Genomic DNA, 14,880 nt, shown 5'->3' with positions numbered 1-14,880 from the left:
ATAAGTCTATGCAACTCACAGTTGTCTGGGGACTGGTAAGTGCAGAAATGATCTTTTAGTTCAGGTAGAAAAAGGGTCTCAGCTGTACCTTTATATTTAGCAGAAGCTTTTTCTGAATGGGAGGCTATTTTAGAGGTAGGGATTGTAATTACCGTAACTTTTACGGCTGGCATCCTGGAGGAAAGTGCGTGTGCAGACAAAATACTAATGCAGAGAGACAAAGGAAGCAATCCAAGACACGTAACAAATGCAGTTTTTCGACACAGCCTTGCAATTTATCACGTCCATACTAACGGTAGAGCAATACGTTGTTTCTATGCAGTCCAATGGAACGTAGCAAAGATCACGTTGCTACTGAAATCTCCATCCTTTGCATTCTCTTGTTTGAATTGTGACAGAATCACAGAGTCCCAGCCTGGTTGGGGTTGGAAGGGACCTCTGGAGATCATCCAGTCCAACCCCCTGCCAAAGCAGGGTCACCCACAGCACGTTGCACAGGGTCACGTCCAGGTGGGTTTGAATGTCTCCAGAGAAGGAGACTCCCCCCCTCCCTGGGCAGCCTGTGCCAGGGCTCTGGCACCCTCACAGTAAAGAAGTTCCTCCTCATATTCAGATGGAACTTCCCGTGTTTCAGTTTGTGCCCGTTGCCCCTTATCCTGTCACTGGGCACCACTGAGAAGAGTCTGGTCCCCTCCTCTTGACACCCACCCCAAAGGTATTTGTAAGCATAGTCTGCTCTTCTCCAGCTGAACAGCCCCAGCTCCCTCAGCCTCTCCTCGCAGCAGAGATGCTCCAGCCCTCTGACCATCTCCGTACCCCTCCGCTAGACCCTCTCCAGTAGTTCCTTGTCTTTCTTGAACTGGGGGCCCAGAACTGCACAGTTACTCCAGATGTGGCCTCACCAGGGCCGTGTAAAGGGGCAGGAGAACCTTCCTTGACCTGCTGGCCACACTCTTCCTCATGCACCCCAGGACACCATTGGCCTTCTTGGCCACAGGGTACATTGTTGGCTCATGAGGAACTTGGTGTCCACCAGAACTCCCAGGTCCTTCTTCGCAGAGCTAACACCCTATCCACATCACGCAGGGATCCCCAAACGATGCAGAAGGGACCAGTTTTACCTGTACTATTCAATCGATTCAGCTATTCTGCTCCTGCACATCATCACACCAAGGGTTGCAGCTTTAACTTCTACTTCTTTCCTGTGTTTCACATCATCAGAGAGAAGTCTGACCTGCTTTATAGGAAACATACCCAGAGCCGCAGCAAACACACCCAGCAAGCAAAGGAAAGTTACTCCCACACAGACACTGGAGAGGGAGAGCAGCTTTGTGCACACAATTTGACCATCTGCAGAAGTGGGCTCACACTGGGGCTTTATCAAGATATTTTATCTGCAGAAATATGAGCGCAATTATCTGTGAAAATAGCTTCTAAAAATAGCCTGTTCCTTACTACCGTGATTCTCGTTAACGTAAAAATTACCACGGTGTTGGCCATAGTTCACAAAACTCTCATTGTTTCCAAAGTGAAGAGCTTTTTAGCTCTCACATTTACTAAGACTCCAAGAGAAGCTCTAGTAACTGAAGGACTGATCATTAAATACCACCTAATCTGTTTCTGTAAATGTGCCCATGAAAAAAAAAAATTAATTTTCAGAGGTAGCGCTGGCAACCTGCCAATAATAGTGTTTCAATGAGATGTTTAGCAGGAATTGAAAGGAAAATCATTTACCCCACTAAACATTTCAGAGCTGTATTTAAAAACACAGCTAATTGTCTTCCCCAAAGAGTAAAAATCAATGTAGATCAACAGTTTAACTCTCTTTTATTACAGTTATTAAAAGCTCCTGATAGAGGTGCAATATATTAGTTTCATTACGAATTTCATCTCCTTGATAAAAATGAGAGCCCTCAGGAAAATCATCTCCTTATTTACAGCTAAAGGCGATACAATAACACTTAAAGTTTTACAACAACATCAAATATCTTGCGAAAAGAAAGGACGCTCATATTACCCAACCATTATTTTTCTCTCTCATGTTCAGCACATCCAAGAAGGCTGTAGCCCTCTGCATAACTTACACTCGGATCATAGATGCATCAGGCATTTCACTAAAATTAGTCTATTTCTGGGAAATGCTTATTTAGCAATTCCTTCAGAAAAAAAACCCAGCCTGACACACGACTGTAAGAAAAGGAATTTTCACCAGACTAAAATCATTCCATGACGGCATTTTATTTAAAGAACACAAGAATGGCTCTGCTGAATTGAGCCAAAAGTCACAGAATCAATCAGGTTGGAAGAGTCCTCTGGGATCATCGAGTCCAACCATTGCCCTGACACCACCATGGCAACTAGACCAGGGCACTAAGTGCCATGGCCAGTCTTGTCTTAAACCCCTCCAGAGATGGTGACTCCACCACCTCCCTGGGCAGCCCCTTCCAATGCCTAATGACCCTTGCTGAGAAGAAATGCTTCCTAATGTCCAACCTGAACCTCCCCTGGTGAAGCCTGAGGCTGTGTCCTCTTGTCCTAGCGCTGGTTGCCTGGGAGAAGAGGCCGACTCCCACTCCACTACAACCTCCTTTCAGGTAGTTGTAGACTGCACTAAGGTCACCTCTGAGCCTCCTCTTCTCCAGGCTAAACAACACCAGCTCCCTCAGCCGTTCCTCGGAGGTCAGACCCTCCAGACCCTTCACCAGCTTTGTCGCACTCCTCTGGACTTGCTCCAACACCTCAACATCTTTCTTGAAGTGCGGGGCCCACAACTGGACACGGGATTCAAGGTGCGGCCTCACCAGTGCCCAGTACAGAGGGACGATCCCTTCCCCAGACCGGCCGGCTACACTATTCCTAATAGAGGCCAGGATGCCATTGGCCTTCTTGGCCACCTGGGCACACTGCTGGCTCATGTTTAGCCAGCTGGCGATCAGCACCCCCAGGGCTCTTTCTAACCACTCTTCCCCCAGCCTGTAGCGCTGCATGGGGTTGGTGTGGCCCAAGTCTAAGACCCGGCACTTGTTCTTGTTGAACCTCATGCCGTTGGTCTCAGCCCATCTATCCAACCTGTCCAGATCCCTCTGTAGGGCCTTCCTACCCTCCAGCAGATCGACACTCCCACCCAGCTCGGTGTCATCTGCAAATTTACTGAGGGTGCACTCAATCCCTACGTCTAGATCATCTATAAAGATCTTGAACAGTTTATCATCTATAAAGATATTGAACATCTATCATCTATAAAGATATTGAACATCTATCATCTATAAAGATATTGAACATCTATCATCTTATAAAGATATTGAACATCTATCATCTTATAAAGATACTGAAAGTCTCTTCAGTCTGATGCTGGTCTCCAGTATTGACCATTAAATGGTCCTGCCTATGCTTTTACCCTCATCATTTTATTTATATGAGACTTTAGATGGACAGAGTGAAGCCACAGGACCTTCTCATGGATCTCCTCAAGGAAAAAAGAGCTTCTCAGCAACTGAAGGCCTATCTGATGTTTCTGGGCAGCATTTGCCAGCTCCCACGTGCCTTCAGAGCTGGAGGGTTCTGCCAGCAACTTGCTATGACACTTCCTCTGACGCTTCACACACTTGAAATTTCTCATCTTCTGGCTCTCCTCCCCGTTCCCTTTCCTTTTTTCTTCTCCCCAGATTTATTTCATCTATGAAGGGTCTTTAAAGTTGTTTGAGATGGGCTTACGGCCATCCCTCTTGGAGGACCGAGAGGAACAGCAACAGTAAATCATGCTTATGCAAAGACCATAAAAATAAAATAAAACAAAGACAAACATTGCAATATCTTCTCCCTTAGTAAGTGTTACTAGCTTAGTAATAGTTATTCTAGAGCAGATACAGTTTGTTGATTACACTATTGCCACTCAGTGGCTCTGCAGAAACAGGATGAGGAATTAGTAACAGCATCCTGGGACTTCTTTAGCTTCCTAAAGTTTTTGCTTAAATCCAAAGTTCTGCTTGGTAGCCCTGTTGGCAAGTGTGATTCATGAATCCTCCCAACCATTTACCCCTAGAGTCACCTCATCTCTCTCGTGCTCCAACAGCAAAGCTGAGCGTTTATGGCGTTCCACAGAATGAGGTGTCTGCTCTGGTAACAATTCCATTATTCCCGCTGAGTCCTTGATTTATTCTAGCTATTATTCTAATTATTTTCTCCGACCACCTGCTACGTGAGGCACTGCGAATCGGTCTTATCTGTTATGCTTGCATTTGCCAACAGTAAGTAGCAGTGTGTGTGTGTGTACATGTACACTACCTGACACTCCTGGCACAACCACATGGGTGGTGGGAGGAAGCAGAGCGTACTCCCTCCCTGCAGTGTTTTCCCATATGTGGAATGGGGTGGAAAGACCTGAAGTTGAAAGGAAATCCTCTGAGACTATAAAAAGAATTGATAAAAAAGGAAGAAAAGAGGCATGATGGGGGAAGGAGTGGAGAAGCCACAACGTAACTGGGACACAGGACTAGTACATCTGCTCTGTTTAAGAAAAAGTAACTGTAATAATCTTCAGGATGAAGGCAGGCAAAAAGCCAGTCACCTGCCACTTACCATAAAAAAGAATATATATATAAAAAATAAAAGCTCTAATATACTCCCTTCTATCAATAAATAAAAGTTTTGAACAATTATTACAGAATAGTCTGAAGAGTCAGAATAGTCAGAAGAGTCTGGAGGGTCTGACCTACAAGGAATGGCTGAGGGAGCTGGGGGTGTTTAGCCTGGAGAAGAGGAGGCTCAGAGGTGACCTTAGTGCAGTCTACAACTACCTGAAGGGAGGTTGTAGTGGAGTGGGAGTTGGCCTCTTCTCCCAGGCAACTAGCGATAGGACAAGAGGACACAGCCTCAAGCTTGGCCAGGGGAGGTTCAGGTTGGACATTAGGAAGAATTTCTTCTCAGCAAGGGTCATTAGCCATTGGAAGGGGCTGCCCAGGGAGGTGGTGGAGTCACCATCTCTGGAGGGGTTTAAGAAAAGACTGGCCATGGCACTTAGTGCCCTGGTCTAGTTGCCATGGTGGTGTCAGGGCAACAGTTGGACTCGATGATCCCAGATGTCTCTTCCAACCTGGTTGATTCTGTGATTCTTTCGTGTGCTGTCTGGGCTCAGACTGTGGTGAGGACCCTGTGCACCTCTCTAACACAGGTATTTTGGATTCCTTCTTCTCTCCTTTCCCATACTTCCTTCTCTTTAAAACAACACAGGTATAATTCTCCATGTTGATGTGATCCATCACCTCTTCCCCACCAGCCCGCCTCTCCAACTCCCATTTTCCTTCCTCGCTCTGCAGCATTCACCTTACTTCTGGAGGGCTTCATCCTCCACACCGATTACTCATCCTCCAACTCCTCCTCTGTATGTTCACTGGCATCAAATCTTAATTTGATCTGTGAGTCCCACTTCAAATTTCTGAACTTATTAACACGGCTGTCACTTGACTTGGTCTTCACCCCATCACCCTCTCTGTATTCTTGAATTCCTCCTCTTAACCTGGTTTTCTTATTCCCCTGCTTAGCATTTCTTTTTCCTGGCCCTCCAACCAGCCTTTTTGCCAATTCCAGCCCTTCAGCAAAAAATTCTGATCTTATATTAACTTTTCCTTTTCTAAGTTTAAAGATTTCTTAATTCTCTTTGGGCCTCATTCTCATCTCATCCCACTTTCCCCATCCTTCCCCATCACAACGTGCAAAGCAAGTGTAGAGTCCTGCACCTTGGGAGGAATAACCCCACGCACTGGTACAGGTTGGGGGCTGATCTACTGGAGAGCAGCTCTGCAGAGAAGGACCTGGGTGTTCTGGTGGACAACAAGTTCCCCATAAGCCAACAATGTGCCCTTGTGGCCAGGAAGGCCAATGGTGTCCTGGGCTGCATTAGGAAGAGTGTGGGCAGCAGGTCAAGGGAGGTTCTCCTGCCCCTCTACACAGCCCTAGTGAGGCCACATCTGGAGTAACTGTGTGCAGTTCTGGGCCCCCCAGTTCAAGAAAGATAAGGAATTACTGCAGAGTACAGCGAAGGGCTACAAAGATGATCAAAGGACTGGAGCACCTTTCTTATGAGGAGAGGCTGAGGGAGCTGGGGCTGTTCAGCTTGGAGAAGAGAAGACTGAGAGGGGATCTTATCAACACTTACAAATACCTCAGGGGTGGGTGTCAAGAGGAGGGGACCAGACTCTTCTCAGTGGTGCCCAGCGACGGGACAAGGGGCAATGGGCACAAACTGAAACACGGGAAGTTCCATCTGAATATGAGGAGGAACTTCTTTGCTGTGAGGGTGCCAGAGCCCTGGCACAGGCTGCCCAGGGAGGGGGGAGTCTCCTTCTCTGGAGATATTCAAAACCCGCCTGGACACGACCCTGTGCAACGTGCTCTGGGTGACCCTGCTTGGGCAGGGGTTGGACTGGGTGATCTCCAGAGGTGCCTTCCAACCCTTAACCATTCTGTGATTCTGTGAAATTCCTTCCTGCCATGTCCCAGAGCTGGCCCACCATCAACATTGGTTTTCCCAGCTCCTAAAGCCAAGGGACTTCTCTGGCAGAAAGAGTCTAAACCTGTTGACCTTCTCTGCTCTGTTTTCTCCTTCTCTTGCTTTTCTATGCTCAACTATTTCCCCAGCTTTCTTTTAATCCCCCCTCTCACAATCCCAGCCTTTTCACCACATTCTTGTCTCCTCTTTCTGAAAACTTTGCCTTCTACCTCTTTCATTTCTGCAAAAGTTGTCATTAATAAATGGACAAAATCCAGCGAGGCATTATCCTTCCCCTAATGAGCCAGGGAGCCTGCTGGCCTGCAGAAACTGAAGGCAGTTCAGCATCACTTGAAGTTACACCTTTTAAACAGACTCCCTAGATCTCCTGCAATGAAACAGGAGCAACTCCAGATCCGACAGTGGAAAAGCCTGAGCCATTTATCATGAATAAGCAGCAAAGAATAATAATCACTACATACTTTCTATGGAAGCTTGTCATTCTGTCTTCAGTAACTCCTACCTCTTCAGTTTTACATCTTGCAAATACCTTAGATTACTGTCTCCTCTTTGCTGGGTCTCACCCAAGGTTAGTGCTTTAAATCTTTTAGTCAGTATCACTGTTCTTCCACCACAAATTCTCTCCAGCCTAGTCTTGCTTCAGTAATGATGGGTCCATAAAGAACCCAGAACTACGGCTGCAACTTCACGAGATACTGAGTAAGGAACTCAGGTTTTGCCATATCCTGCATCACAAGCCATTCTATAAAAACACAGCTAATGGGATGTCCACCCTCTATCTCCAGCTTTATAAGAAAATAATCCAGGAGCAACAGAGCCTGGGGCAGGAATTTGGAGTTAACTTTCAGCTCTGTCACTGACTTCACCTCTAGTTTTATGCCCATCGCTTTGCCCCAGCCTCTCACTTTGTCACATGAACATAATATTTGCTGAGTACTATGACATTATGTTTATGAAGAGCTCGAGGAATTCTGCACAAAATCCCTTACAACAAGTACCTACCACAGTTTTCAGAACTTCCTTCATGTACTGTGAGGGTGGTGAGACCCTGGCCCAGCTTGCCCAGAGCAGCTGTGGCTGCCCCCTCCCTGGCAGTGTTCAAGGCCAGGTTGGATGGGGCTTGGAGCAACCTGGTCTGGTGGAAGGTGTCCCTGCCCGTGGCAGGGGGTTGGAACTGGATGGGCTTTAAGGTCCCTTCCAACCCAAACCATTCTAGGATTCTATGATACTGTACAGCTGTGTTTTCAATTGTTTCTTTCTAAACGTGCCTGTTTGCAGCATACCAAGATAAACCACTGCCTTCTGCCTGTACTTCTAATCAATATATTCCATCGCATTGATAGCTTCTTAGCGTCAGAAAGCCCCTAGTCTGACCTTGCACAGAAATATACCTGTGATTCCTGTAGCATGACTGCAATTTCTGCACTATTTTAAGAAGATGACCAATTTTGACTTAAAAAAAAAATTAAGTAATGAAAAAAAATCCAACACGCTATCAGATAAAGCGGTTAATTCCCTACACTGTTTACCATTTGCTCTTTTCTTATCTCAATTTCTCTAGAAATAATTTCATATTTTCTTCCACATCATTGATAAAGATATTGAATAGCACTGAGCCAAGAATAGAGGTGCTACATAATACACCTATACACTCTACTTTGCAATTAATTACCTTTGAGATAGTACGCTTTGAACTTTGAATCATGCACTATTCTAAATCCAAGGGAAGAAAACCACCTTGGAAAAAAGTAAGAGCCCTACTTAATATCGGAAGAGCTATTTTCCACAGAGACCCGAGTGACTCAGTCTTTCATGAGGCAAGGATATAATTTTCTGGATGAAGTAGTTCAACAAATCTTTCTCACCCTCCACCTCCAAAAATGAATTTTAAATTATTTGTCCTTAAGAAACAATTCTGGCCTGGATCGTAACTAATAGCTGAGCTAAGAGAGGCAGCATTAGATGAAAAAGCTGGAACAAACCAGAAACTCCTGGTGATTTTAAGGCATACTCACAACAAACTGGTCCATGTCCCTTTCAAGCCCCACGTTTGGCAGATCAGGCATCATGTGCGCCACCACTTTAAACCCAGCATCCTTGGCTAAGTGAAAAGACTCGCACACGGCCTTCACGGTGTGACCTCTGGAAAAAGAAAAAAGAAATTCAGGATCACACAGAAGACAACGTATTTTGATACGTTTAATTGAGATTTTTCTCTGGGAAGTAAGAAGGGTTGAGTTTTATTATCAGTTTATCACCACTCAAGCCTTGGAACATGGTTGCTAATAAAGTAAACTACACCCGGGGCTAAAAGTAATCCAGAAGAGGAAAAGGAGAAGAAAGATGGGGGCTAAGTAAAACCAGCTAGCTAGAAAATCATCCTGCAACATGCTTGCCAAACACTCAAGTACTCCTTTTAGAGAAACACAAATTCTTCTCAACTTCCAAGAGGCGCCAAACCTCCAAAACATAGGCTGGATTGGGACTCTTGAAGGATTTCATGTTCTTCTCCAGTGACATCAAACCAAACTAACTCAGGCTTGCTCTGCAGGAGCTCGGAGAGAGTGGGAGCTCAAACGATGGCAGGGACAAAGGTTGAATCTCACATGACTCATTAGCTTCAAGCAAACTCCTCTCTCCTTCCACCTCCATGGCCCAGGAGCCTTCTTCAGCCTCCACAATAGCAATCACTATCACTACAAACAGCTCCTAGGAGGTCCCCATCACATGTGACCAGTCTTCCCACAAAGTCCTTGCTTTTGCTCTTCCCCAGCTGGAAGGGCTCTTCCACTACTGCCTGGCATTTCTGGACATTTCCATCCTCTCAGCATCTGCTACCTTCTTTCCTCTCCAATCCCTATTTTCTTCCCATCACACTTTCACATCAGTTCACCCCATCTTTTGGAATTTCGTGCCAACAGATTAGCTCAGCAGGTGACTCTTCTCCTCGACAGTCCTTTGGATGAAAAATTAACACCATCTGGGCACCTCTAGAAATGCATGTCTTCTGCCGAGACCTAACGTTAACCAAACCAAACACCTCTTTCCCTTGTTTTAAGGGCCTCTTCCTTCCTCTCTACTGGAAGATTCTGCTTCTGCTAAACCCCTACATGTACTTTTATGACTACAGTTTTATTTATGTTTTTTTTCAGAAGTATTACGGTGTTTTTTCTGAGACTGTTCAAGGACAGTATTATTCAAGACCTTGAGTAGCCTGAGGGGAGTAAATGGAGACTTGCTTCATAAATAAAAATTATTTTCTTATTAGAAGTGGAATTTGAGCTGCATCAATAACTTGATTACTTGATGCCTAGATCTGTTCTTGAATATTTTTCTGCCTCACAGCCACCAAAAGCACTCAAAAACCTCACTAATGACTTATGGAACATAATAGAAAGTAATTTCCAAACAGTTAGCCTAATTGGTTGTAATCTGACATTTTGCTACAAGCAAAATATTAAAATTTTAAAGCCAAAACACATCCCCCACAAAGTAGAAAAAGAACAGAAGCAAAATGAGGTCATTTCAAAAGAAAGAGAAACTTGAATCACCCTTCTCTAAAAGTATATTCCAATTCATTGTTCTAAAAAGTTGGAGGGAGATACTTGAGCGAAGAGCCTGTGTTTTCCCTGCTCTGAGACAGCCTGCAGCAAAGCCTTTTAGGAATTCTGCAAGCAGCTTTGAGAAGTGCCAAAACCCTTTACAAACATAATTCCATACAGAATTACTTCTGAGTGCAATGAAGTCAGTAATATACTACTTCATTCTTCTTCTGATTCATCAGCAGGAAAGCCAGGGTTCATTAGCAAACGTACAAGCTAAAAGTGACATAGAGCTTTGAATGATTTATGGTACCGGCAACGATGTGACGGCTGAAACTGGAGGAAAACTGAAGATGACTGAAGTGATAGCTAATGGGGTTTCACAGCTCCACCTCAGGACAGGACACCTTTAAGAGAGTTGAGGTGATTTCTTGAAGAGAAATCTTTAAATTTACAACCTGTGTCAGAATTAACTGTAGATGAACACATCTAGCCTACGAGTGAGATCCAGCTACGTTCCTTAGTCTGGATCTTTTCCTTTAGAAAGCTCTGACATCTAGAGGAGGAAAGTACCACCTATAAATGATCGCTCTTAACTCTTGGACTGCTCAATAAATGTCTTTTTTTTGGTCTACTAAGACCTGGAGCCTGGCCATTTCATAGCAGTGACATCCTGCACTTCCATGCACCAGCAATACTGCAGCCAAACCCACAGGAAGAAACTAATTTTGGATTCTTTCTTCAAGTCTCTGAAAGAAAATGTCCAACATTTTCAGTTGTGCACTGCTGACTTTAAGGTAGGTATTAAGAAAAATGTGCTTTGCTTACTGAACCATAATATCTCTGTCATTACGTATGATTATGGTTATTAAACATCTTTGGTAGGTGACTGGAATATGCAATGAGAATAAGGGTAAGTTGAATGAGCGTCAGAAGTGAAAAAAAACAACAGAAAAATCACTTCTTTCAAAATCTGAATGTTGATATTTCCAATAAAAAAAAAATATTGGCTTACTTGCCTGTAATGGGTGGGATGAACAATGTGTTGCACACTCTCCTCTGTACGACAACTGTTCCTTTTGACCATAGGTCCAACAGGACAATGAATAAATCACAGGCCTCCTGCGAATATATTTTGCAATCCCTACAGATACTGTATGCCTACAACGACTGTGGTTAATCTATCAACAGGTGGTGTTTCTGGCTACACCTCACCCTCTGTGTTTGCCAGTGCCACCTCTCCTCCCTCCCTAATAAACTGCTGTTTATTAATTTTTCTTAACAGACATACAGCCACACAACCAAGGAAATGAACATGAGCCATCCGTGTGCCCAGGTGGCCAAGAAGGCCACCAGCATCCTGGCTTGTATCAGCACTAGTGTGGCCAGCAGGACCAGGGCAGGGATCGTCCCCCTGTACTCGGCACTGGTGAGGCCGCACCTCGAATCCTGGGTGCAGTTTTGGGCCCCTCACGACAAGAAAGACCTTGAGGTGCTGGAGCGAGTCCAGAGAAGGACAATGAAGCTGGGGAAGGGTCTGGAGCACAAGTGTGATGAGGAGCGGCTGAGGGACCTGGGGGGGTTTAGCCTGGAGAAAAGGAGGCTGAGGGGAGACCTTCTCGCTCTCTACAACTGCCTGAAAGGAGGGTGTAGCGAGGGGGGGGGTCAGCCTCTTCTCCCAGGTGACAAGTGATGGGATGAGAGGAAATGGCCTCAAGTTGTGCCAGGGGAGGTTTAGATTGGAGATCAGGGACAATTTCTTCATGGAAAGGGTTGTCAAGCACTGGCACAGGCTGCCCAGGGCAGTGGTGGAGTCCCCATCCCTGGGGGGATTTAAAAGTTGTGTAGATGTGGTGCTGAGGGACATGGGTTAGTGGTGGCCTTGGCAGTGCTGGGTTAAAGGTTGGACTCGATGATCTTAAAGGTCCTTTCCAACCAAAACAAGTCTATGATTCTATGAAATGAGTTCAATGTTTCAACATTCAATGTTAAAAATGGATGTTCAAGCAAGCAGGTCAAGACACGCTACTCAAGAGTATTCCAGAAAGCATACAGTGAGCAACCACGCTCAGCCACGCGCTGAAGCTTTCTTCTCACCTGTTGGTGTCCCTGGCCACATCCTCATACACGCTCTGCACTCCGATCTCCAGCCTCGTACAGCCGTAGGACAACATGTCACTTAAATGCCTCTTCAGGCAGTAATCTGGTCTGGTCTCTATTGTTATCCCAATGCATTTTGTCAGGCTTCGTTCTGAATACCTGCAAAAAAAAAAACCACCTTCCATTAAAATTGTGAAGTTGTTGCAAGTGTTCTGTACTCGGCACTGGTGAGGCCGCACCTTGAATCCTGTGTCCAGTTCTGGGCCCCGCACTTCAAGAAAGATGTTGAGGTGTTGGAGCGAGTGCAGAAGAGGGCGACCAAGCTGGTGAAGGGTCTGGAGGGTCTGACCTACGAGGAACGGCTGAGGGAGCTGGGGGTGTTTAGCCTGGAGAAGAGGAGGCTCAGAGGTGACCTTAGTGCAGTCTACAACTACCTGAAGGGAGGGTGTAGAGCAGTGGGAGTCGGCCTCTTCTCCCAGGCAACTAGTGATAGGACCAAGAGGACACAGCCCCAAGCTTCTCCAGGGGAGGTTCAGGTTGGACATTAGGAAGCATTTCTTCTCAGCAAGGGTCATTAGCCATTGGAAGGGGCTGCCCAGGGAGGTGGTGGAGTCACCATCTCTGGAGGGGTTTAAGAAAAGCCTGGACATGGCACTTAGTGCCCTGGTCTAGTTGACATGGTGGTGTCAGGGCAACGGTTGGACTCAATGATCCCTGAGGTCTCTTCCAACCTGGTTGATTCTGTGATCAAGTGACTTCAGAGGAGTTTCCAACATCTTCCAGGTGAGAGTTTCTATGTCACTACCAGCATTAAAGTCTAATGCTGAAACAAAACTCATTGTTGACCTTTCCCCCCTCCTCTCCCATTTCTCACTGGATGTCTAACAGAGACTAACTATTCCCGATAGCAGAAAAAACCTCTGATGATGACAAACAGTAAGTTACCGACCTATGAGAGAGTAAAACAGAAGAACAAAGGAATCCAAAGCAGTCTTGAAACAAAGTTGACAAAAGGAAACCATCAATCAACATGATCTCCAACACCACCAATATTCCTTTCCATGTAGGAACCATTTCACTTGACCATCTTTCCTGCAGAATATGGTGGTTGTATAACAGAGAACTGCAGCACAGGAGAAAAGATTCACAGCAGGAAGAAGGAAACTTCTTCTTTGGAAACCATCTGAAACTGCAGAGAACCTGGACAACTCCCAAATTGGGATGTGGGCAGGATTAACAGCCACTGTTTGAGAGGGGTATCGGTCTCTTTAATGGTCCCAAACGATGATGATCTCAGTATTAATACTAAATGTTGCTGAAAAGAGGACACCTTGAGTAAGAGAGAGATGTTATGCTGATACTTGAAGGAATGCTGCACACCGAAATCACAAGGATGACTAACTTCAGCTCTTTATTAGGTGTTCTATAAAGATTCATCATCTGATTTCCAGCTCCGGATAGCTGGAAACTTCTGAATCAAAATAAAGCTCCAGAGCCTACCTTAGACTACGATGGAGGTCCAATCTGACCAAAAAAAATAAGAAACCACCACTAAAAAACACACCACCCTCACCCCCCCCAAAAAAACCAGCAAAAACCACAAGTGGGCTCAGACTCATGAGCAAAAATATTAACTCCCTTCAAGCTGTCAAAGCCTAAGATCTGTAAAGACCAAGATTTGGGGGGGGAGGACTGTAATGGCTGACAAAATAAGCATCTTAAAAAAAACAACAACAACAAAAATCACGTAGAACATTTCAGAGTTTGTGGCTCACTAATCTGACAGACTAACAGAACAATTGTTTATCACATCAGGGAAAACATTGCCAATGCGTGATTCATTAACATCAGACTGAAAAATGCTCAACGACGTGATTTGCAAGAATTAAAAAGAGAAACTTTAGCTACAGAGGAAAAAAAAGTCACCAGAGAACTCACCCATCACACCAGAGGGTACATGCTCGTATTAGGGGGTGGAGTCACCATCCCTGGATGTGTTTAAGAAAAGCCTGGACATGGCACTTAGTGCCATGGTCTAGTTGACATGGTGGTGTCAGGGCAATGGTTGGACTCGATGATCCCAGAGGGCTCTGCCAACCTCATTGATTCTGTGATTCTGTGATTAAGTACCTGCAATCAGGCTAGAAATACTAAGGGGAGGCAAAAATAATTATATCCCTCCTCCCAAGCAAATTGATGGCTATAGATATAAAATGCTGAATGTCATGAACACCAACAGACCCTAAACTGTAACATCTACTCAGGGCACCAATAAGATTTCAGTAAGGTGTAACGGCAGGTAAAGTTGTCTTGCTCAACCCTATGTCGTCAAGAGAAGTGCGTCTTAACGATAACTAGAAAACCAAAACAAAAATTAATCCAAAACAGAAAAAGCGACAAAGATGGTATAGCTTGGAGAAGAGGAGGCTCAGAGGTGACCTTAGTGCAGTCTACAACTACCTGAAGGGAGGTTGTAGTGGAGTGGGAGTCGGCCTCTTCTCCCAGGCAACTAGCGATAGGACAAGAGGACACAGCCTCAAGCTTGGCCAGGGGAGGTTCAGGTTGGACATGAGGAAGCATTTCTTCTCAGCAAGGGTCATTAGACATTGGAAGGGGCTGCCCAGGGAGGTGGTGGAATCACCATCTCTGGATGTGTTTAAGAAAAGCCTGGACATGGCCCTTAGTGTCATGGTCTAGTTGCCATGGTGGTGTCAGGGCAATGGTTGGAAT

The 14,880-nt window shown here is 45.3% G+C and overlaps 1 protein-coding gene across 1 annotated transcript in view; it reads right to left on the bottom strand.

The window, feature by feature from the left end:
- The window catches only part of ELP3 (elongator acetyltransferase complex subunit 3), a 119,881-nt gene that overhangs the window by 66,056 nt on the left and 38,945 nt on the right, over positions 1–14,880 (bottom strand). The window contains exons 8-9 of the mRNA XM_068397860.1: positions 12,148–12,309; positions 8,524–8,650 (exon numbers count right to left, since the gene is read on the bottom strand). Of these exons, the coding sequence (XP_068253961.1) occupies positions 8,524–8,650; positions 12,148–12,309 (289 nt within the window). The remainder of the gene's footprint in view (positions 1–8,523; positions 8,651–12,147; positions 12,310–14,880) is intronic.

Source organism: Nyctibius grandis, chromosome 1 (genome assembly GCF_013368605.1).
Source record: "Nyctibius grandis isolate bNycGra1 chromosome 1, bNycGra1.pri, whole genome shotgun sequence".
In the NCBI taxonomy this organism is placed as follows: Eukaryota; Metazoa; Chordata; class Aves; order Nyctibiiformes; family Nyctibiidae; genus Nyctibius; species Nyctibius grandis.
The sequence above is the reverse complement of the archived record's forward strand: the minus strand, read 5'-3'. Positions and strand labels throughout refer to the sequence as shown.